General features: G+C 35.0%; 1 protein-coding gene across 4 annotated transcripts in view; it reads left to right on the top strand.

The window, feature by feature from the left end:
• The window catches only part of ATRNL1 (attractin like 1), a 539,891-nt gene that overhangs the window by 128,266 nt on the left and 388,934 nt on the right, over positions 1-22,691 (top strand). For all 4 annotated transcript variants that reach the window (XM_030030646.1, XM_030030645.1, XM_030030649.2 and 1 more), the window contains exons 16-19: positions 2,501-2,714; positions 4,791-4,979; positions 9,877-10,095; positions 15,491-15,628. In XM_030030646.1, coding sequence (XP_029886506.1) covers positions 2,501-2,714; positions 4,791-4,979; positions 9,877-10,095; positions 15,491-15,628 — 760 coding nt within the window. The remainder of the gene's footprint in view (positions 1-2,500; positions 2,715-4,790; positions 4,980-9,876; positions 10,096-15,490; positions 15,629-22,691) is intronic.

Here is a 22,691-nt window from a genome sequence, read left to right as displayed (position 1 = left end):
CAAGGCAGTAGCTTTGCTGGTGTGTATTTGATAGCATGCTAATCAGCGCTCAGGTTTGTACTTTGTTGTGTTACACTAGCAAAGAGCCAAAGATGGTACATAGGGAATTTGAGATATCTGACATGATGATTATAAGTTGTCCAGATACTACAGCTATTAAGAATGATGGTGACTACGCTATGTGTTGCTTTTGCTGGAAGTCTTTCAGTTCAGGGGTGCTGCTTTTATCTCCTAAGGCTGCTCTGGCTTTTGTGATCATCCTTGGGGCTTTGCTATCATTAAAGGGGTTCTGAGACACTCTCCCACTCAAATAGAAGAATTTCCCTCCAAATGTCACTGCTGCACCATCAGTTTTCATTATTGGCCTGACATACTTTTCACTATAGCTGCGATAGGTTCTCTGTTTTCTATATACTGATGCTGAGGCCAAATTATTTGGCAGTGCAATTGAAATAGTCAATAATATGTTGAAGGTTCTCTTGGCTGGAATTCCTCAGCCCCAAAGTAGGCATTTAGGGTTGTTTTAGGCCTGTGTTTGTCAGCAATTTATCCTGCCTAAGTCCCTGACATTTTTTATACATGCCTGGTGTGCACGCTTAGCATTCTACAGCAAGATGTCTAGAGTCATGCATAAATATCTACGGTTTTCTGATGCGTGTGGACCACACACATATACAGCAATCTAGGAGACTAAATAACAAATAAAACAACGGATGTACTATTTACGATTTTCCAGATGCCCAAGTTCCACTTTTACTGCTTGCATCATGTTCTTTCTAGTATGTAGAACCTGGGAGCTCTCACAGACACCTGGAAATTTGGTCACCTGGGGTAGCAATGAAGTTATGAAGTAAATACGGAAGACATAAGAATGGGTGGTGGCATTTTTGCTGGATGTTGTTGGTGTTTGATAATCTCCCAGAGTACATCACTGCTTAAGGAATGGAACATTTCTTAGTTGTTTTCTGGTTTATTTAAGTTTGTTCTTGCATCTGTAAGTCTGTTAGATGCTGTAGCAATTCTTGTTTGATCATGCTCCTAACTGATAGGACAGAAGAAGGAGAGAGCATAGGGAGTACATTTTAGGGAGGTCAGGAATACTGACCTAATATCTACCTCCTGATTTTTTAAAAAAGTAATTACCAGTGGTATTTCTGAAGAAAAGTTAATCCTTCATATTTCAGTTTGATCTAAGGAGGCAGGGGAAAAAGAGGAATGCTCTGATCACGTGTAATTTAAGAGGTCCGAAAGATTTTCAGCTATGGATTAAACTTGAGTGGCCAAAGAAAGATGTGAGATCAAAGATGAAAGATCTCTCTGAGAGATGATGGCAGTGACTTGGTTCACTTGTGAAATACCACATAGATCTTGAATTGTGGCAGGTTCCCTTTAGGTATATTATAGTGTTTTACCTCCCTTGGCCTGTAAATTTAATCAGTTGAGAACCTAATTCACAATCAGATCAACATCTCTGCTTTGGAGCTGACATCTGTCCTTTGCCTGGTGCAGATAGCTGTGCTTGGCTCTCTGGTATTCACCTACCACCACGTACCTGTCACAGCCTGTAGTCTCTCCATATCTCTGTTCCTTATGTTTAAACTGCGGTTAATGAAAACTGCCTGCACAGAGATTACATGAGGAAAAGTGTTTGTTTTCAGTATCTTGAGATCTTTTACAGTGATAGGAACAAGAAATGTATATAGATTTATCCTGGAACAGGCAAAAGCCTTTCTTCCTCAAAATCTGCTTTTTCTCTTGGTAATTGTATAAAGAAGATAAAATGATAAAAATGGGTCGAATTCGTGTGATGTAATTTTACTGGTACGTCCTAAATATTTTTTGAGTACTAATGCTTTTGTGTTTTCTAGACTAGTTTGGTTTTTTGTTTTATAGCTTTATGAATCAATAATAGAAGTGTATTCAATGTCTATTTAATGGCATTGGAGTTGTGCATGTGCCACTTTCATCTATCTCTCTGATTTGGCTAAAGATGTTGATCAGTATCAGCAATACAGATTTGAGAGGATGGAATATTTATCCTGTTTTTTTCTGAAGTTTGATTTCTGTGAATTGCTGTTGACTTATGTGTATTTTATTATCCACGTTGGCCTAGCAATTAGTAACTGGTATAGCAGTCAGTGCAAAAAACCCCCCAAGAGAACAATTTCATTATGACCATTTGGCCTGGTGTCTGACTCTTTATCAAATAATACTAATCAGGATTGACTTTGAATAGAACAAACACAGATGTTTGGTAGAACAGAAGCATATAGTGGGTGTGGTGTTTTTGTTTGGTTTTGGGGGGGGTCAGCAAGGTAGAACAATTAAGATAAAAACTATATGGACAATGACCGGTGAGGTGATAAAGCGAGAGAAGAACATGGTGAATTCTCTCAAAATGTGAAGTTGTTGCTGTTGAGTTATTCTTTGAAATGTTTTAACAACAACAAAAAAAAGCATTTAACTAATTATCTCACATTTCTTTCATTCTGATTCATAGAAAATTTCACCTTGGGTAGGTTTACGCAAGATCAACATCTCCTACTGGGGATGGGATGACATGTCTCCTTTTACAAATACTACTCTGCAGTGGCTTCCTGGAGAGCCAAATGACTCTGGCTTCTGTGCATATCTAGAAAGAGCAGAGGTGGCAGGTCTGAAAGCGAATCCATGCACTGCAATGGCAGATGGTCTTGTGTGTGAAAAACCTGTTGGTAAGCAATCTCTTATACTCAGTTACTGTCACTGTCATGATTAGCAATCTGTTTGGGCTTTCATTTGGCTAAGAGGAATTTTTGGACAATTTGGATTAAACAATTAAAAAAAATTACTTTTATATTTTTTGAAAAATATGGAGCTTTAATCTAGAAAACAAATAATATTCCTAAAGCAGCAAATATTTATTTGTGAATTAGTTTACATGGCTTAGTTTGCATTATACCAGAAGTCTTATAAATTGCCTCTAAAGCAGTAGTAGTCAGTGACAACAGTGATTGTAGCACAAAAGTGTCTGTGGAAGTGTTCAATAAGGCTGATGTTTTCTTTCTGAATCTCGCTGAACATCAGTGAACATTTTAACGGTCTAAAAGACAGACGAAACCAAAGTTCTTGTTTCCATCTTGTAGGTTGGTTTGTGTGTAAAGATTACTGTGGCAAAGTAACTCGATAGCATGATTTTCATGCTTCATTTGTCCTGTGTTTCTCTTCATAGCTGTGAGGTTGAGCACATGAAGTTTAAATCTACCCTTCAGATTTATTTTGTGCATTGTCTGTGCAAAACTGGAAAATAGCTGCATTGTTGGTGTGTTGGGTACACTGCCTATCAGTCTGATGGATTTGCTGTGAAATTGTCAGAGTTGTTAATCTGCGTAACCAAAGCGTCATCTTACCAATTCTTTATTGTCTTATAAGCAATTCCAAACAGTAATGTTAATTTTAAAGTATATATTGTACACTTGTTGCTACTGCTATCTGTATTTCCTAAAAATTTCATCTTTCACAGTGTTCTTAATTTTGAGTTAATAGTTAATTATTTACCAGATGTTTCTCAAAATAGTAGAAGATATAGTCACAACAGAAGAGACATCTCAAAATGTAAAGGATACACTAGGTGGAACACAAATGACATTATTAAGATGCAATATTTTGCAATTAGATCAACATTATATGCGTCTGTTACTGGTGTGTTCTTTTAGCTTTTTTTTGTGATCTTGAGGTGCTTCAAAGACTGTAGAAGTCTACGTACTTCAGCCGTATGAGAGTACTTTTACAGTTCAGCTGATTTTTGTTAGATTTTTCTTTGTATTTTTTATTAATTGCATACCACAGCTTGAATACATGCATAGTAGGTCAAATCCAGGAACACCCTTGGTTAAGTGATTTGGCATACTATATTAGCAATGCAGAATGGCTTGAGAACTCGGGTGGCATTGAATATGAATCAATAATACACAAAAACATGGCAATACATAGGAGGGCTTAATCCTGATGTTTCACATGGCACTTCTGTGTGGAAAATATAGTACTATGTATACTTTTGTGTTCCTACCTAAGAATTACTATACTCTTGTTCTTGTACATTTTACAGTTTTATTTGAAATCAAAGCAAAAATCAGGAGTTAGCGTATACAAGTTCTTTTTGTGTGCTGTGACTTTTTGAGATAACGTACAACATTAACCTAGTCAGAATATGGTTACTAGTAGAGAAAAACACCCCCCACCCCCAATAAAAAAAACCCCAACCAAACAACAACAGAAAAACCCCAACCCAAATCTGTTTTGCATTGAACAATGTTCCTTTTATTACTTTCCCTTTGGATTCTAGTGACTTTCATATGTACACTGTAAGGCAAAGTTTTAGGAGATAAGTCATAGGTAGAATATTTGTTGCTTACATACTGTTAAACTAACGAGAACAATAGACCCAGAACTCTACTGTACTTGTTATAGAAGTTTGAGATGTATTTTATGTCATGTATGTGCACGTAAATAAACTGACATTATCAAGCAATTAATATTGAATGTGTTATTTCAGTATATAGATAAAATTGCTGTGAAAATTTTTAAATGATCTCTATAGTGTAACTCATGCTGAGTATTACTTAATAGTTTTTATAAAATATTATTGTATTTATATGCTGCAACATAAGTTTGGATGAAGTTATTTATAGCTAATTAAGGAAGCAACCACTTTCACTGCAACAAGGATTTTTTCTAATGGAACATATGATTAAAGAAAAAGGAAATTGAACTTCTGTTCAAAATTAAAAATGTTTGTGGTTCTTTTCCAGTCAGTCCTAACCAGAATGCCAGACCCTGCAAAAAGCCCTGCTCCCTGCGAACAACCTGTTCAAACTGCACGAGTAATGGTATGGAATGTATGTGGTGTAGCAGTACAAAACGATGTGTTGACTCAAATGCCTATATAATCTCCTTCCCATATGGACAGTGTCTAGAATGGCAAACTGCCACGTGCTCCCGTGAGTATCTTACTACACGTTCATCCTATTAAATATACTGTTGTATTTTTTTTCCACTCGAAAGAGCATGTACATGAGTAGGATTGAGCACATTCGCTAAAGATAAAAATAATTTCAGATGAATGACCTTACATAGCTACTAATGTGAGCAGTCAATACTGTGTATTTTCTAGATGCAGATAAATAACTGGCAATTCTTTTACGATGAAACATATTTAGTCTTTTGAAACAGTAAAAAGTGTTTATTGTTTTCAGATAAAGGAAAAAATACCATGATCGTTTGTATGACCAGCGTTAGTGTGTCAAACAATGGCCATGAGCTGGAACACAATACTGTTAAAATTAGATAAATAATATGTAGAACTTAGACTTATATAACATCAAGTTGTTAAAAAAAAGGAGGTGAGCTGAATTCAGAGTTTTTAAGGTTCTGATTTATTTTGTCAGACTCAAAGAAGCCCATTTTCCTAGCATGCAAAGATAAAAACAATGTTATAACAATGGTAGTAATAGTCTTGAGAATATTGTAACACAGATGCAAAACAAATGGTCATGGTCTTCCTTAGATTCTTCTCACTTGCAAATGCTGATTATTAACCCTTGCAGACTGTTTATCCTCTCCACGGAAATAGGAGGAATCCTGCTAGGCCATCAGGCAGGTAAAGGAGGTGCAGGAAACTTTTGTCCTATGTGATCAGACTGGGTCAGGCTGTATTAATGTTCAAAGTTGCTCATTTCATCCTTTTGAGATAAAAGGCGAGCGATTTCTTTGTCAAGCAGCAAGGATACCCCCCAGATGTCCCTTTTGGAAGCACATTTCATCAGAAATTGATACAATGCCTCCCTATGAGAATAAGAAACCTACTCAATGTACTTTTCAGTATACTGTTTAGCTGAAGCTACTTCTTCCCAAGTCTGTAGTGACTGGACCTTCAGCACCATGCAGTTCCAGTGTATATCGGTGCCATAATTCACGCAGATGCTGGAGCAAGCTGCCTGGTGCCTTAGATTCTTGTCTCAGTTGTGTTTTATTTGGAACAATTCCTCAGTCACCATCCTACAGAAGACTGTTTCTTAGTATTTTTACTGTCCTTCAAGATTTGATTAAAATATTTTCTACCTGTAAAAGACTCCAATCCAGTGGGACCCAACCTTAATATATAGGACTTCTGAAGTGTGCCATTGAAATCTTATTATTGCTTTTCTCTGTGAGAGTTGTTTTTTCAGTTACTTCCAACTTCCTTTCCCTCTCCTTAAGGGTCTTTTGATATCAGCACCCCTGGAACACTTTATTTCTGGGTATGTTCTGGCAGAATTGATGATGTTGATAAGAAGCAACTTGCTTCAGGGTCATAATTAGATCATGTTTCCATTTAATAGATTTTGGATACAAATACAAAAAAATACAAAAGGTTGTTACTTGCTTTCACCTAAGCATCGGGAAAATATTAAGTAAAGTAAGGTCATGCCACATATGTAATAGGAACCATTGATACATTGTAATCTTAGGAGAGAGGAATGACTGTATGTACCACGTCACTACATATATCTGGGTTAAAGGAAAACAAGGCATAGAAAAATTTTTCTTTCAGGTAAAACTGACCAAGAGGCTGTATTTCTCTTAATTGAGATTCCTTTTTCATCCTTAGTAATCATAGGATATAATGAACCAGTACAATGTTGACCTGTTCTGGTAAACTTGTATGCTTAGTTAGTAAATTTCAGATGTTAATCCAGGTCCTAGTGTCCAGGTTCAGTGTGGACTAGAAGTAGGGTTTACACGTTCCTTGGGTCCTTATGTCCTCTACACCCAGCCATCAGCCCATGTATGGTCTAAAAATAAAGAAATATTAGGAACACTTAATCTCTTGTCCTGTGTATTCGGAGTAGTAATACTGTAATTATGTAAATGTTTCTCTCTCACAACAGTTCACTAAACTTTTTTTCACTCCGATAAGGAATCAATTTTGCAACTTGTAAAATATTGATAGTGAGTTATGGCAGAAGATAAGTAGATTGAAAATTTGGAGATAAAATTGACAGAACGTCACATGAATGATGCTTAGCTTTTTAAAATAGCATATATTATGTCAGCCTGAACTTTTAATTCTGTTTTTGTGTTTGTGTAGTATTTGCACATCATGCAGATTCAATTTGTTTGGGGAACACAAGAAATTGTTTTTAATTTAATTGTCATTTTTGTCAGGTCTGTAAAAGTTTATATTAAATAAGGTGAACAGGATTTGCTATATACCAGTTCATCATTATGTAAAGTCAGTTTTGTATGAAACAAGTTTCCATGTCCATAAGCAGGTTTTTTTTCCCTCAGAGATTTAAAGCATTAGATATTTTGCATTTAGACAAGAAAATGCATGCTGAAATGAAACCTAGTTCACACATCTTCAGTCTAAATGACTTGAAAATTTTATTAGTTAGATACCTCATTATTGCTGCTGAGGTAACGAAGTATTAAGTGGATTCCTTTATCAAGGGGTAATGTTTCTACTTACTTGAAGAATGGAATGTAACTATACGTGTAAAAAAAAAAAATTAGAAAAAATCCTCTTTTTTAAATTTTATTTTTATTTTGAATGACTGATTTCTGAGTTTTTGGATGTTTTGCTCTGAATGAAAAAAATCACACAAGCACGTATGATTTGAAAGGAAAAAATATAACAACTGAGAACTTCACATTTATTTTCACAACTTGGAATTAAAATGAAGAATACTGTTTTATTGGTGACATTTTGTCATTTTAATACCTGCTTGCCAAAAAGTTGCATTCCATTCTTCCCCACGTCTTCCATCCATTATGACTTTTGATTGAATAGCTGACAGTTGAAAATCTTGGACCACCTCTAGAATTTCAAAGAAAAAAATTTTCTGCTTGAATATTGCCTTTTTCTACAAACAATAACTTCTCAGTTAGCTCTCTTCAGTTTTTTAGCTGAATGCCACTACAGAGATTATCTGAGGATTTCCACTTTCGGTTCTGTTTTATATTCCATGAAGATAGTGCAGCTGATACTTCAGAGCTGTTTTCTCCTAGCTTTATAAATAGCAGCATGAGAATTGTTTGGATCATCCACAGTGCATCTCTGAAAGGGCAAGCCAGCCGGTACAGAATGATGGTCTTTATTTTTCTGCTGATCTTCTAACATATTCAAAAAACTAAATTTGCATCATTCAGCTTCAGATCTGATGAGGTCTGGTTTAAAACTGATTTGTCACATGATTGACACTGATTTCCAAGAACAGATGAGCTCCTTCCCCCCCATCCCTTCCCATATTTGGGAAACTTGAAACATTTCCTCCTATTTTGGATTCTTCCAAGTCTAATGATACAACAACTCATGCTCCAGCTTTCTGCGCTGTTAAAGTCCTTTTGAGATTTCATTCAGATTCTTAACTGCCTGTTTTCTTGATATCTGCATGTATCTTTAGACTACTAGAGTATTTTTTTTCTCTGACATGACAACTTTCATTACTTTTAAACGATTTTAATAGTTGCTGAAGTCAGAGTAGCTAGTTTTATTCTGCTGTCAGTTTATTTAATTAGAAATGAAATTGTTCTGCTTAGTATACCCTTTATAACATGGATTCAAGTATTGCTTTTATGCAGCAGAGTGGTCCAGGTAGCTGTGAACCTGAGTATTAGCTGGATATAGTGTCCTGGCTGCAGCTGACCCAAATTGAGAGGTTACGCTCATGTAGAAGCCATTTGAGTGTCCTCCAAAAAAACCCCCATGAACCTTTAAAATACCTTCTTTTTAAAAAGTAACTTAGACTGTTTCTATCTTCCTGGTAGGATCTTCCTGAAGTTCATGTATGCTTTTAAAATTTATTTTTTAAGTGTCCACAGAGTTAATGTGAGAAGAGACGGGGACCCATAGTGATCATTGTTCAAATGATTCTGATGTTAATTTGATTCAGTGTTACATCATTAAGTCAAAAAATTTAAGATGTCACAGAAAAAGCTCAAATAAACTTGTGAACTCTAATGGTGTTTCTGAAGATACTAAATTGTTAATTTCTTATTAATAAGAAATGGCAGTAACTTCAGAATATGAATTTTATTTGGTTCTAAACAGATTTAAAATATCAGGAAGACCATTTCATGATAAATTATTTAAAAAGAGTAGAGTATAAAAGATCTAGAGGGAGATTTGATTTTTAGTATGCAAATTAAAAAATGAAACCAGATTCACTCTAACAGATGAGACTCTTAAGATATAGTTCAATTAAATGGGATTGAATTATGACTTGTAGTTTAAGAATCCTTTTTTTGGAAAGATATGTAGTATGCTAGCTTGTTTCAAAATTTCTATATAACAAGACCGAGTTATATTTGTAGGTGAATACTCAGGTGTGATCCCAGGATACTGCATATCCAAATACATTTTTGGTTTGAATTTGAATTATCACAATTTTTGGATTATTATTATCACTCTTATTTGGATTATTGACCTTGTCTTAAGTTCTAGAGTCTTCCTGTTGGAAAGGCTCTTTACATCAGTAGAATTAGTAATATATGCATCCCATAATATATATTAGTAATAAGCACAGAATGTAGATTTTATCATGGGATTTAATGAAGATGTGTAATATTATTGTACTGCTTCATTATCTTTGTTAATTTGAAATCTTTGTTGTTGCATTGTGGTATAACAAACACCTGCTGTGTATTTTGTGATCTTTGAAGAAGTACAACTTTTAAAGAAAACTGAGATGTCACTGAAATTTTTTAATTTACACAAGGAAATAGAAATGCAAAATTGTTTCTTCATCAGCTGTTGTAAAATCCTAATATCTTAATTTAAAAAAAACCCACCCCCGAACTAAAACCCAAAACAAAAAAAAACCCCTTAGCATTAATACTTTATTCCATGTAATAAAGCTCAAAACTGCTCCGGACTGAGGACCTGCGGACAGTGTTTGGAACAGCCTGGGTGCGGATGGTGTAACGATCCCAGTAACACTGGAAAAGGGCAATGTTTGGAAGGATCATCAAGAGGCCCCATGAAGCCTGTTGGCATGCACTCTAATGAAATGGTGCTTGATGCTACTCTTTGTCCAAAAGAGAAAAATTATGAGTGGTCTTTTATCCAGTGTCCAGGTAAGGTCTGCTTCCGTTCTTTCTTATATATGAAATAAGAGATGTTTCTCTGTTTAAGCATGACAAATCAGCATAACTATTTTGAGTAATACAAGTAACATTTGCATGAGAGATTTGTTTTTCCAAAATATTTCTTAAATATATAGTTTGTTAGTCTCTGTCTGCCGAACACAAATGTGCTCACTGGCATGCAGGTTCACATGTGAAATTTGATGCAAATAGTTTAACCAAAATTGCCATTTATTTATAAATAAGTTTTTACCCATCCTATCCTTCTACTTTTTCAAATCCAACTATATGAATTTGCTTCAGCTCTTGCTTTCTTCTGGCTTCTGTATCCATCAAAGAAGAGTGCAGCTGGGGAGAAATAATCTATAGGCAACTGGTAGTGGCCAGGAGCGGGAACTTCTTGCATCGCTGCTGCTCACACAAAACCCCAGCTGGCTGTGAGAATGGGGCGCTGCCAAATATCTGAGCTGTGCCTCCAGTCTACCTTTTAAACATTTTGAGTAAATAGAATGTATGCTTTTGTAATCTTAAAGAGAATCTCTGAAGTCTAATTTTAAGCCCTACCAATCTGATTATAGTATTTTAATTTTAAAGTTCATTGGAAAAGTAAGCAAGGCATCAGGTACTTAAAGACCATGGAAGCTGAGCTGGTACCATCTCCTGTAAGGAAATACTCAAATCCTGAAAGCAGTGTGTGAAAGCAGCGGTGTAGTAGTTACAGGCAAATGAAAAGCACACTGGGGAGTTTGACAGACCTCCAGTGGTAATTTACAATAAATAATACAGTTTAAAAGACAGCTTGAAAACTTTTTTTTAGAATAAATGGTGTAGTTGTGTTAAAGTTATTTTTCCAGCAAGGGTTCCTACTGATGATAAATTTGGAAGCTGGAGCTTCTCTAGGATCAAAACTTTTATGGGTATATGCAGCTATGTTTGTTTGCTCTCCTGGGTACTCTTTTATCAGTGTATTCTCTGTGTGTGTGTATGTATATATCTGTGTGTTTACATATATATATATTTAAGTGTATGTATCACTACATTATTTAGAAAGCAGAATCTCTGAAGAAAGTTTTATTTTGGTGACCTTTTTTTTGTTTTTAAATACATAGGTAGAGAGTGGATTTCTTTTTTTTAAGTTTTAGAATACTAAAGTGAAATGTAAAACCAAGTGAACACTGTCAAATGTTCTAAGTTAAAACCAAAAAAATCCAAACCATTTCCTGAACAAAGAAGCCTGTCGCAGTTTAGCCCCAGCCAGCAACTAAGCACCACGTAGCCACTCACTCACTTCCCCCCACCCAGTGGGGTGGGGGAGAGAATTGGGAAAAAAAAAGGCAAACTTGTGGGTTGAGATAAGAACAGTTTAATAGAACATAAAGGAAGAAAATGATAATGATAACAACAATAATAAAATTATGACAATAATAATAATAGGAATATACAAAACAAGTGATGCACAACGCAATTGCTCACCACTCGCTGACCAATGTCCAGTTAGTTTCTGAGCAGCGATCGCCCCCAGGTCAACTGCCCCCAGTTTATATACTGGGCATGATGTCACATGGTATGGAATACCCTGTTGGCCAGTTTGGGTCAGCTGCCCTGGCTCTGTCCTGTGCCAACTTCTTGTGCCCCTCCAGCCTTCTTGCTGGCTGGGCATGAGAAGCTGAAAAATCCTTGACTTAGTACATAAACACTGCTTAGCAACAACTGAAAACATCAGGGTGTTACCAACGTTCTTCTCATACTAAATCTGAAACATAACACTATACCAGCTACTAGAAAGAAAATTAGCTCTATCCCAGCCAAAACCAGGACAAAGCCTCCAGTAAATTTCTGGAAACAATAGAATGACATTACATTGCATGGAAACTTCAGTACTTAGTCTGTATTTTAACTTACAGACTGTGTTGATAATAAGTGCATTGTTAGACTTTCACTGCAGTACTAGTAGCTACCACTAGTGAAACTGTAATGGATATATATATCGCTTGTCTAAAATGTTTGAGTTAGAAGATGTCATCACCTTATTTGCTTAATACTTATTCTTCATAGATAAAATTCTGTATTCATTGTATGTTCTGATCAAGAATTTACTGAAGTTCCACTTTAGCTTAAAAACCCACTAGTTTTATGAGTTTGAGGCAAATCCTACAGAAGTCATAGAACTAAAATTTCAGTTGATGGTCAAATATAATTTTGATTGGTATAGGCTGTCGGTTTTGTTCCTAAGCTTTTGTTTTCATTTTCTTAAAATATTATCTGTAATGGATTATACTAACACAGTTTATTATTTTTAGTACAGCAATCATTTGATGTACTTGAAGTAAGATAGAATAGATATTAAGTCTCTCCTACTGAACAGTTTATAGTTTGGATGAAAATAAAAATAAATAGGTTATGACATGTAGTTTGAAGATGATTCTGCCACATTGATGAATAGTTGGCTAAACCATTCATGTTCATTCATGTATGCACTTAGTTTTCTTTGTAGTTCATAACCATGCTCTTTATAATGCCTCTGGGCAATTCTGTTGGTGGTAAGTATTTTAAATTCATTCTTGTTTTCTGTCCATTTAAATCTTTAAAACTAGTATTCAGCAGGTAGCATAAAAAATGTTTCTTTTTGTGACTGGTCATTTTGAAATCAATAGTCCTCAAAGCAGCTGTCATAGTATATCTTTTGCTATGAATACATTTTAATTTTTTTCATCAGATTTGTATTTTAACTGAACTTTTATTATAAATAAAATGGCAAATATTATATCTACAGATATATAAAAAAGAAGAAAAATAAATAGTGTTGGCATTTTCTCTCATGAGAAAAGCAGTTTAAGTAGAATGCAAGCCTAAGTTTGTCTTTAAAGCCTAAATTCCTCCTCTGAAGAGTGAATTGAGTCTAACTAGTTTGTTTAAAACTAGATGAAGTATCTTTACACTAGATCCAGATTGTAATGCAGACATCCTTTTTCTATATTTTCCTAGTATTTAGTATTTTTTTTAAACTATTATTACTAACAATTGTCAGCATCACCAACCATTTCAACACAGAGGTCAAAAACAAATTGCAAAAAAAAAATCCCAACCAAAAAAACACCAAAAAATTGCTTACCTCCAGGGCAGCCTCACTGAAGATTCAGCTAAATCACGCATATATGTGTGAAGAAAATTATTCTGTTGCTGCCAGTGATGTACTTTAAAATCACTGAAAGAAAAAATTACTTTAAAAAATGTAACTCCTTGGTCTTATTTAAATGATCATTACAGTGTCTCATTATTTTAATTATTATTTTAATTATTTAATACTGATGTCTCCAGTTTGATTGCACTCATCTGTATCACAAAGTTGTTGAATTGTACAATTCTTCTGGCTCTTCACTTTTATCAAAGAGATACATATTTTTAGGAAAATCAGCAAATACATAATATAATTTTAAATGGTGTGTCATGTCAATTGTAGATTGTATTGCTTCTTATTGTATACATTTTTTTAATTTGATGTAAATCTCTTCCATTTTCTTTGTCTTAACAAATTGCAAGAATTAAGAGCTATCATATATGACCAGATAATATTATGACTTGCAGCAAACTAAAATTCACAATAAAAAATTTGCTTAATTAAGGTTGCTTTCATTATCCTTTAAATAACACAAAAATTAAGAAATACAAAACAAAGCATTAGGAAGAATAGAAAATTTATAAATCAATGACTCACTAGTTAGAGAATATCAGAATGAAACATTTTCCCTACATTATGATACAATTTTTAGTTAGGCAACCTTACTTTACTTTAATAGAACATCTATTTAATGCACTATCTGGTTTTACTTTTGATTTATTGAGCTGCATTTTTCTTTTTAACATTTGTTTTAAGTAACTTAATTTGTAAGACATGTAAACCCAAAATGGAGCTGCAATTCATGGTATTATTGTGTGGCTTTTTCTGAGAAAGGCAACAAACTGCAGAATGGCAAACTGCCTGGAGGAAGACACCAACAAAGTTGTCTAAAATTCAAGTATTTTTAGGAAGAGTAAAACTTGTAATTTCTAAAGAGATTTCGTCAAGACAGTGAGAAAACTTCTTTTCCAGTAGTACAGAAATGTTTGATACTTGTTTGCAAGATTCTATAGGCATAGCTACAGAAGAAGGAAGAGATTGTCAACTTGGGAGATTTAACGGTTTATGAGCCAAGCCTGGCAATGGCTGTAAATGTATTAAGTTACTAAATTCTAAAACAGCTCTAAAACCTTTTAAATCATGCAGTGAGATTCTCTCTCCCTCTCTCTTTTTTTTTTTTTTTTCCCCCTAGCCAATACACCAGTCACTGTGACATTTAGATTAAAAATCCAAATTTAAAAAAATAAAAATAAAAATAAAAAATCTTACTGAGATAGCTGTCTTCTGCTGAGTCTTACACAGCCTTTGCCAGTAAGGAATCGACAGGTTTGACATAGTCTGACATTTGACAAGCTGCTGTAATTGACAGATTGCTAATCTGCTGAGCGCTATCAGCTCTGAGTTCCCACTCTATAGAGAGGTCATCCTTCAAAACCTCTTGGGTGTGCAGCTGAGTCCTGGCAGCAGGATCAATGATTCTGGCAGAATTCACTTTGTGATTTTCCTGCAATAGTGATCAGTACTTGCTGAGTTTCTCCAAAACATGGAGCACTGGAGTGGAGTTGTGGTGCAAGATCAGTGGTTTATAGTGTTGTTGTTTGACAAAAAGCAATTTTATGCTTTTAAGGTCAGGCATAAAAAATTTATGTCAATAGGAGTGCAGTGTTTTTACATTCACCAGAGTTGACTGTAGTGAGGAGGGACTGGGGCTGTTTGATATGGCCCCCATGTCCTTAAAACCCCTTAGTATGCCAAAGCTAATGCGAGGATCAGAACTGTTAAAAATAAGATGATCTTTGGCTAATTTTTTTGTAAGTTCTCTCTCCCCAGCAGGTATAAGTTAGTGTGAGCTGTTCGTGTTCTCCATCACAGTAGCCTTTCAAATGCTTCACAGCAGGTTGCATGTAGGTATGGGGGTTTAATTTGGTCTCAGTTGGTGACTTACTGCCTCTTAACTGGTTTCTTAAGTGACTGGGCAGCATTTTAAAAATGAGGATTGGATTCAGTCACTCACAGTGGCAAAAAAGACTTTCTCACACACCCTAAACTCACCTGTCACCATGTAGTCAACTTCTGTGGTCTTTTGTGTGTGAATTCATGTCTTGTCACAATGCTATTTTAAAAAGGTTCTGTGTCAAAGTGCAAATATATATGCTGGTCATTAGTCAGATTAAACCCCTCAGATTCTGCTGCAATTTTGTAATCACATAGGAATGATTTTGTTCCCAAGAGCAATTTAGTAATGGCTTTTTAAATGTTATGTTCTAGCTTGCCAGTGTAATGGCCACAGCACCTGCATCAACAGTAATGTCTGTGATCAATGTAAAAACTTAACAACGGGAAAACAATGTGAAACATGCATGCCAGGATATTATGGGGATCCCACAAATGGAGGACAATGTACAGGTAAGTCATTCTGCTGGGAGGAAAAGAAAAAATGAAATTACATTTTCTGTAATGTGAATTTAACTTTTAATATAACATCAAATTAACTTTTCTTTAAAGGTTAAATGTTTATTAAAAAATACGGATGAGTTGATCAGCTAAACTAATGATTCAAAATCAGATTAATATTTTTAAGAGAAACTTTGCATTCAGAATCATCATTTTGCAGTTGTTGTTTGGTCTGGATGCTCTGAGAACAAGATGGTAATTTACTGATGCTCTCCCAGTTAAGGAAAGGAGGAGAAAGAAACTGTCTTGTGGGAGCAACACCTTAAATCCTGATATTTCAGAGAGGCATAATTTCATTCCATGTAAACAATCCTCTTAAAAGTAGTGAGAAAGTACTTATAAATAAAGTTCAGTATCTACCATAATGTCTGACAGCACTGATTGGTATAAATGTGTGATGCTAGTGGAAGAATTATGCGTTTGACAGACCAACAAGTCTTATTCTTGTATGGTTCAAGCAGAAAAGCCTGGTACACTGAGGATTGTAGGGTACCCTAACCTATTCAGTCTGTTTACTTTTGTAATTGTGGCATTGGAGGATTCTCCTTGAAGTGAAAGAGAGAAAGAAGCCCAATACTCTGGGTGGTTTTTGTATATTGCCATAGGGCTGCTTTTTCAGCTGCATGGGTGATTTTAAAGCTGACAGTAACTGCTTCCCTTATAATTAAATGGGGGAAGGGGGGATATATTCAATATGAAGTCATAAAGGTAGTTGAGATTGAATCTAGGAGGGTGCTAGAAAGTTTCATCCCATGATTTTTTCTTCTCTATTATTGATGTTTCTTTAACGGGACCTTTGCTACTCAAGGAATATTATTCATTTAAAGGGTTCACTTGTTCCTCAGCACTTTAACATGCAGTAGTCAGTGCATAAAGCTGCATATCTGGTAAACTCAAGCACAATATGTAGAAAGTGTGTTCAAGGGGATGGAAAGATTAATGTCTACCCCTATTGACAATTGCACATTTTGCTGCTGCTTTATGATGCTTTAAATAATTCTTAATAGTTCTCTTATTTCCTGAAGTTGACAAAATGTTCTTTTGCTGTCTATATCACCTTTATGGCAAAATGATGTATTAATATAGCTTTTATTCTTCAGGGATACATTAGCTATCAACCAAATAAGCATTCCATCACTTTTAGTGAATTATGTGCAGTGCAATAATGGCTAAAATCAATTTATAAGACCAGTAAAATTATAAATTTTACGACTTGTTTTTTCAACCCTAGTCTGTAAGAGTACATATTTTTATTGGTAGACATGATTTTAACAGGAGGTATTTAGACTAAAGAATGCTTTAAAAAAATAAAGATGATAATTATTTTGAGACTTTATCTGCATTGGTATATTATATTTTGTAGTATAGAGCCCATAAATCTGTTTAAATCTTTAAGACATTTTGATGAATGTACTCATTATGAACTGTTAGATTTTTCTTCAGTATCATGACTTTTGTTCCTGTGATAGAGGTGCCCAAATTGTGGGCCAGGGATTTCTGCAGAAAAAATACCAGTGATCCATAGATAAGGCAGATCAATTTTGGTTGGATTTAAGAGGATTTTGGAGTGCTAGTTGAGGTCAGGCAGTATGCAAATATAAAGAAAGAAACAGATGGTTCTATTTGTGTTTTTTTATTTTATTTTATTTTATATTTTATTTTCCTTCATTCTGGTAATGCTTTTGGTAACACAGAAAAATTTTGAAAATAGCTGCAGGTTAAAACCATAATTAAAGTAAAAGCATAAGGGTAAAACATGAGTGAAAGAAAGGGCAACCTGGTCAGAAGCTGAACTTAAGTGTGACTGAAATAATTAGAAAACAAGACAGGAAATAATATGGAATAGCCAATCAAAGAAAAAAATTATGGAGAACTGAAAAAACCTAGTCAAAATGAGTCATCCTCATAGTCCTGTCTTGCGTTACTTTTCTCTGCTGCTGGCTGTTTCTGGCTGGACCCTTCCAACATTTCTTTTCTACTAAGACTCATCCTTCTGTATGACGGTTGAGACTGCCTGAGCATGTGGTGCATTTTTTCCTCAGAGCTCCTGAGTTATTTTTTTTGGGATCTAGATTGAAAACTTTTTGAACGAATGACAAGATAATGATTATAACTCTTAAAATACATCTGTAATACTATAATATTCTTCATATAACAAGTTGCTATAGTTACAAGGGTGTAACTTGGTTATGAATTGGAGAGCAGTTGAAGCTGGGAAAAGAGGTTGTACTCAAGCTCTACAGTTGAGAGGCAAAACTGGGAGAAAAACTAATTATTCTCTTAACATACTCATGACAAATGACATAAAATAATTTTTTTCCCAGTGTCCTGACAAAAGTACTTATGTATTCAGTACACGTATTATATATTCTGCTGTTGTGATATATGTACTTACAGGTAAAATCTGACCTCCCGACTTAGTTTGACTATCGGTGATACAGATTAAAAAGATTCGAAAGAAAAACTTCCTTTCCTTTATTGGCTGGATTAGCCTTTTTTGTTTCTTAGATCTCTGATGATCTTGAAAGGAAGGAGAAGGAGATGCATAGCAAGTTTTTCAGTCCTTGGAAAACTTTTTTTTTTCCTTAACTATGCTAATCCTTTCCGGCATCCTTTCTGTTTATACTTCTAGGAGGTCATTCAAAAAGCTCTGAAAGAAGCTGGCTGTCCACTCCTGAGCGATGAATTCTGTTCTGACCTTTGTCTGGGGATGGAAAACTCTGTAGAAATATAACTATTTTCCTTATTCTACTCTGGGAATAATGATGCCTTTACAACTGTCATCAGATAACAGATACATTCATAGTGGTATTGCATAGCATTATGCTATCAAATTACTATGGGATGAATAACAGTTGTTATAGGAAAAAAGATATAATTCATGTTTCAGAAGGTTTTGAATAGTTGTGATTAAAGAATGGATAAAAATTTGACTTTTCTGGATTTTCGCTCACTATAATTGTTGACATTTCAATAGCTTTAAAACAAATCTAAGGACTTGCTTTGCATCCTGATATGATGCAGGCTTAGTAGATGTGACAAACCTAAGAAGAAGGACAAAGAAAAGATGGAGGCATAATAACAGGCTTCAGATACGTGAAAGGAAGCTAAAAAAGAGAGAATGATGATAGAGTGCCTTCTCCCACGCCCCCGTTTTGGTTGAGGAAGAAGTAATGGGATTAGGTTGCAATAAGAAAGATTAAGGTGGAATACAAGGAAAACTTTCTACTCGTTAAACTGTAAAATAGGTTGCCTAAAGATGTTATCAAATCTGCATTATCACCTACACTACACTTAAAAAAATTTTTAACTTCTCTAGTTTTGGAAAAGGGCAGTGGACTAGCCAATTCCACATGTTCTTCTCCAGTCCTAATTTTCAAAGGATTCATGGAGTCTGAGATCTAGAATGCAGGGAGGTATTGAGTAAAGATAAAGTATTCCAATTATATAAGAAAATGATTTATGTATAGCAAAATGATTATGGATATTTGCTATACTATCAGTGCTTAATAAAGATGTTCCTAAGTCTTACATATTACCTATTTTGGAATCTGTAGCATCTTTGTTATTGTGACATTAAAAAGCTTTCCATCTAATGCAGGTTTACTCTGTGATTGACCCTCGCTTTAGTTTATTTTTGTGTCAGAAGTGTGGTATGTCAGTTGCTGATGGGCAATAGTTTGACAGTGATCATATTTTTAATAATCAATTGTTGTACTTTTTCTTAAAAAAACATGCGTAATACCAATTATTCATTTAAATTCTGTCACCTGAAGTCTTTTCTATACAGGGAATAAGAATTAGAGTTTGTATTCTTGGTGTATACATGATCTTTATATTCAGTAGTCCTAACATGTGGCTTGAAGGAGTTCATACATCTTTACTGCAATACTTTACAATATTTCATTGTACAATTATTGAGTTTGAATTATTTTTATATTTGATACATTGCTGCATTCTATACAAAAATCAGTAATAAATTGCAAAAGCCTTTTATTTTATGTTAAAGAAAGTTCTGTGAGTGTAATTTATTGCAGTTATCTGTTCTTAAACTAATTAAAAATGGTTTCAGGTATTATGTCTGTGATGTGAAACAGGTAGCCAAAATATAAAATGAAATTAATTTGTTACCTTACATTATGATACGTTTTTAGTTACACAAAAAAGATTTGCAGTTGTTGTTGGAAATAAATGATACACAGTACACAAATTAGTAAGTCCAGACCCTGTGTGCATGCTTAAGATTTGTAGGCTAAAGCCCCTATATGGCAAAGAAAAGGGTAAAGTGATTGTACCATCAAAGTTACATGTAAAGTTACAGCATTCTTTTTAAGAGTTGGCTCAATGTGCGAGAAGGTAAGAGGGAAGCCAGAGGTGAATTCTGAACATGAGGGAACAGAGCACTTTAGCAAGGGACAGGTTTTGGGTTCCAGACCAAGCTCCAGTTCTGTTTACACCTTTTATCTGACCGATCTTGAGTGCAAATGCATGAGCAGCCCTTGGATTGCTAAATGCGGTGCTGTCAGTCAGTGCCAGAAATATTTAAGGAGTCAAACCCTCTAGTGATTTAACAGAATAAGACACACTCACACTCTGTATTGTGGTGAAGCTTAAGTAAGAGATGCACAGCTCAGCCTTGTTTGCTTCTGAGCAGGTAAAGCTATCCAAATGTAGGAAACGTAGGAAGCCTTGTAGTCTGGGATGTTGATGAGTTGGAGGACAGGTACTTCAAATCACTTTGATTCATTTTTTTTTTAAATTCTGCTCAAGTCCCATTTGAGGTACAATTTTGAAGGCTACAATACAAAAATTCAGTAATAGAAAATTCATCACTTAAATATTGATGGATTTTGGAAATAAACCCCCTCTGATTTGTAGATGGGAACAGATACTGGCTTGCTGTCTCGGTGGTTTCTCTTAGGGTTATGTTTTCTTCAAGGTCTTGTTCTGTACTACTTGTCTGGGAAATATGCAATGTTTTTATAGAAATTCTAGAAAAAATAGTTAGATGTGTACTGCATACTGCAGCATAAAGTAACAGAAGAAAACATTATGGGTGATTGCTTGGAACAATTTTGTGTCATCTTGGCAACATTTTTTAGCATTATTTTCAAACTTATTAATCATCTACTTAGTTGTCAATGTTAAAAAAGATTTACTCTAGCTGCTTATCATTCTGTCACTTTCTTTGTGCATGGTATTTTTAAAAATTATTGTTAATATGTATGAGATGAATAATATAGATGAGAGAATTCTTTATGGTAACTTATGACACACACTGTGAATGTATAATACATTTAATAATAAGGTAACATAAACACTTTGCTGTATTGCCATTTTTTTCATAAAGTGGTAACATCCCGAACAGCGTTCAGTTTTCCCATCATTGTACTACCATTGCTGTTGCTTTTGCAGTAGGAGTAAAACTGTGAGTACCAGCACAGCAGGGTATTGCGTTTTAACTTGCACTGCTCGGTCTCTAAGCAGCCTTAAAAGGTATGGTGTTTAAGACATTGATGACCATTCTGTAAAAGCCTCCTACCAGATAGGCTGTGCGCGTGAAGGATTTTTAAGCAAGCCTGTAGCATTTCTATTGCCTTTATAGATCTGTCCCCTTCTCTGCTATCATACAGCTTCCCCCCACATTTGATTTGTAATAATTCTGTTTGAAAATGTGAAGTTAATTGTTTACTGGAAACATTTGATTTTTTACCAGATTTTCAAACTATTAGCAAAAGCGAACATGTTTCTAGTGAGTGTACACCGTATGTGCATCAAGTTAGTAGCATCCACTGCAGCCAGGTGAGAGGTCTGGGTGCCTTTTTTGTTCCTCCAGTACGTAGAGTGTGAAGCACAGAATAAAGCTGAGCTTTTCTGCTATTCTTCTAAAGCATCTGTCTCTGTAAGAGCATGCCTTTTGCAATGTCTGCTTCTTCTGCACATTGTGTAACTCAGTACTTTTTCACCTACATATGTGTGTGTATGTGCGTACATCTACACATACTATTCCCCGAATTCGTTCCACGTGAACTTTGACATCTATGCGTTAGCCATCCAAGTTACATATATCTACAGTAAGTGCCTCAAGAGATTAAAAAAAAAAAAAAGATAGGCATCAATAAAAGACTAAGTTGTTAGACTAGCTTTAAGGTACCTTGACTTAGGTGAAATTGACCCCAGCAATAAAACAGTTGCCTAGATATAGTTGTGATTATTTCTGTTGGCTAAAAGAAGAAAAAATAAAACTTATTAGTTGATATCTAAGATACATCTTCAGTAACAGGAGGAGGAAAATTCATGGTGTTCAAATCTTGCTGCTCAAAGAATGTGATTATTCTGCTGAGTAGCTGACATCTGAGATGTGGGGGTTTTGAGAGAGGGGGCTGAGGACGGCAGCAGTCATTACTTCTAGTGTCTATGAAAGAGATACATGAGAAGGATGTTAAAGTCATCATGGCAGCTAATTGAAAATGGTGTCCTTGGTTTTTAGATTCTGTCTAACTTTGAAAGATGTTAGATCTACTAACAGTAGATCTGCTGGGTAGACTTACAGATTGTTTTTCTCTGGCACTGTTTCTAAAGGTTGCTACTGCTGAATAGGTAAAAACGTTGTAGCACATTTTTGTCATGACAGTCTATGGAAGAACTGATACTGATTTCCTTCCCTGTCTCTCCAAAAGAAATACTGTTAAAAGCTACCATGGGCACCATTGAGATCAGATCCCTGTTCCTACAGAGCACAAAGGGCAATCAGTGTGGAAGATATTTGGAGGGGGGGAAAAAAAAAAAAAAAAAAAAAATCAGTTTCATTTACAAGGAGTACATGTGCATTACAGTGGGGTGTTTTTGTAGGCAGCACATCTAAGAAACCCCACAATTACTTTGAAGTAATCTGTAATCTGATTTATTAGAACACAAACATCAAGTTGAACAAGATAATCTGTGGAAAACTAGGGGAGGTGTATTAAAGAAAACCAATTGGAAACAGATCTACCTTGTGCTACCAAATAATTTC

Source organism: Aquila chrysaetos, chromosome 11, assembly GCF_900496995.4.
Source record: "Aquila chrysaetos chrysaetos chromosome 11, bAquChr1.4, whole genome shotgun sequence".
Classification (NCBI taxonomy): domain Eukaryota; kingdom Metazoa; phylum Chordata; class Aves; order Accipitriformes; family Accipitridae; genus Aquila; species Aquila chrysaetos.
This window is presented reverse-complemented; position numbering and strand designations above follow the sequence as displayed.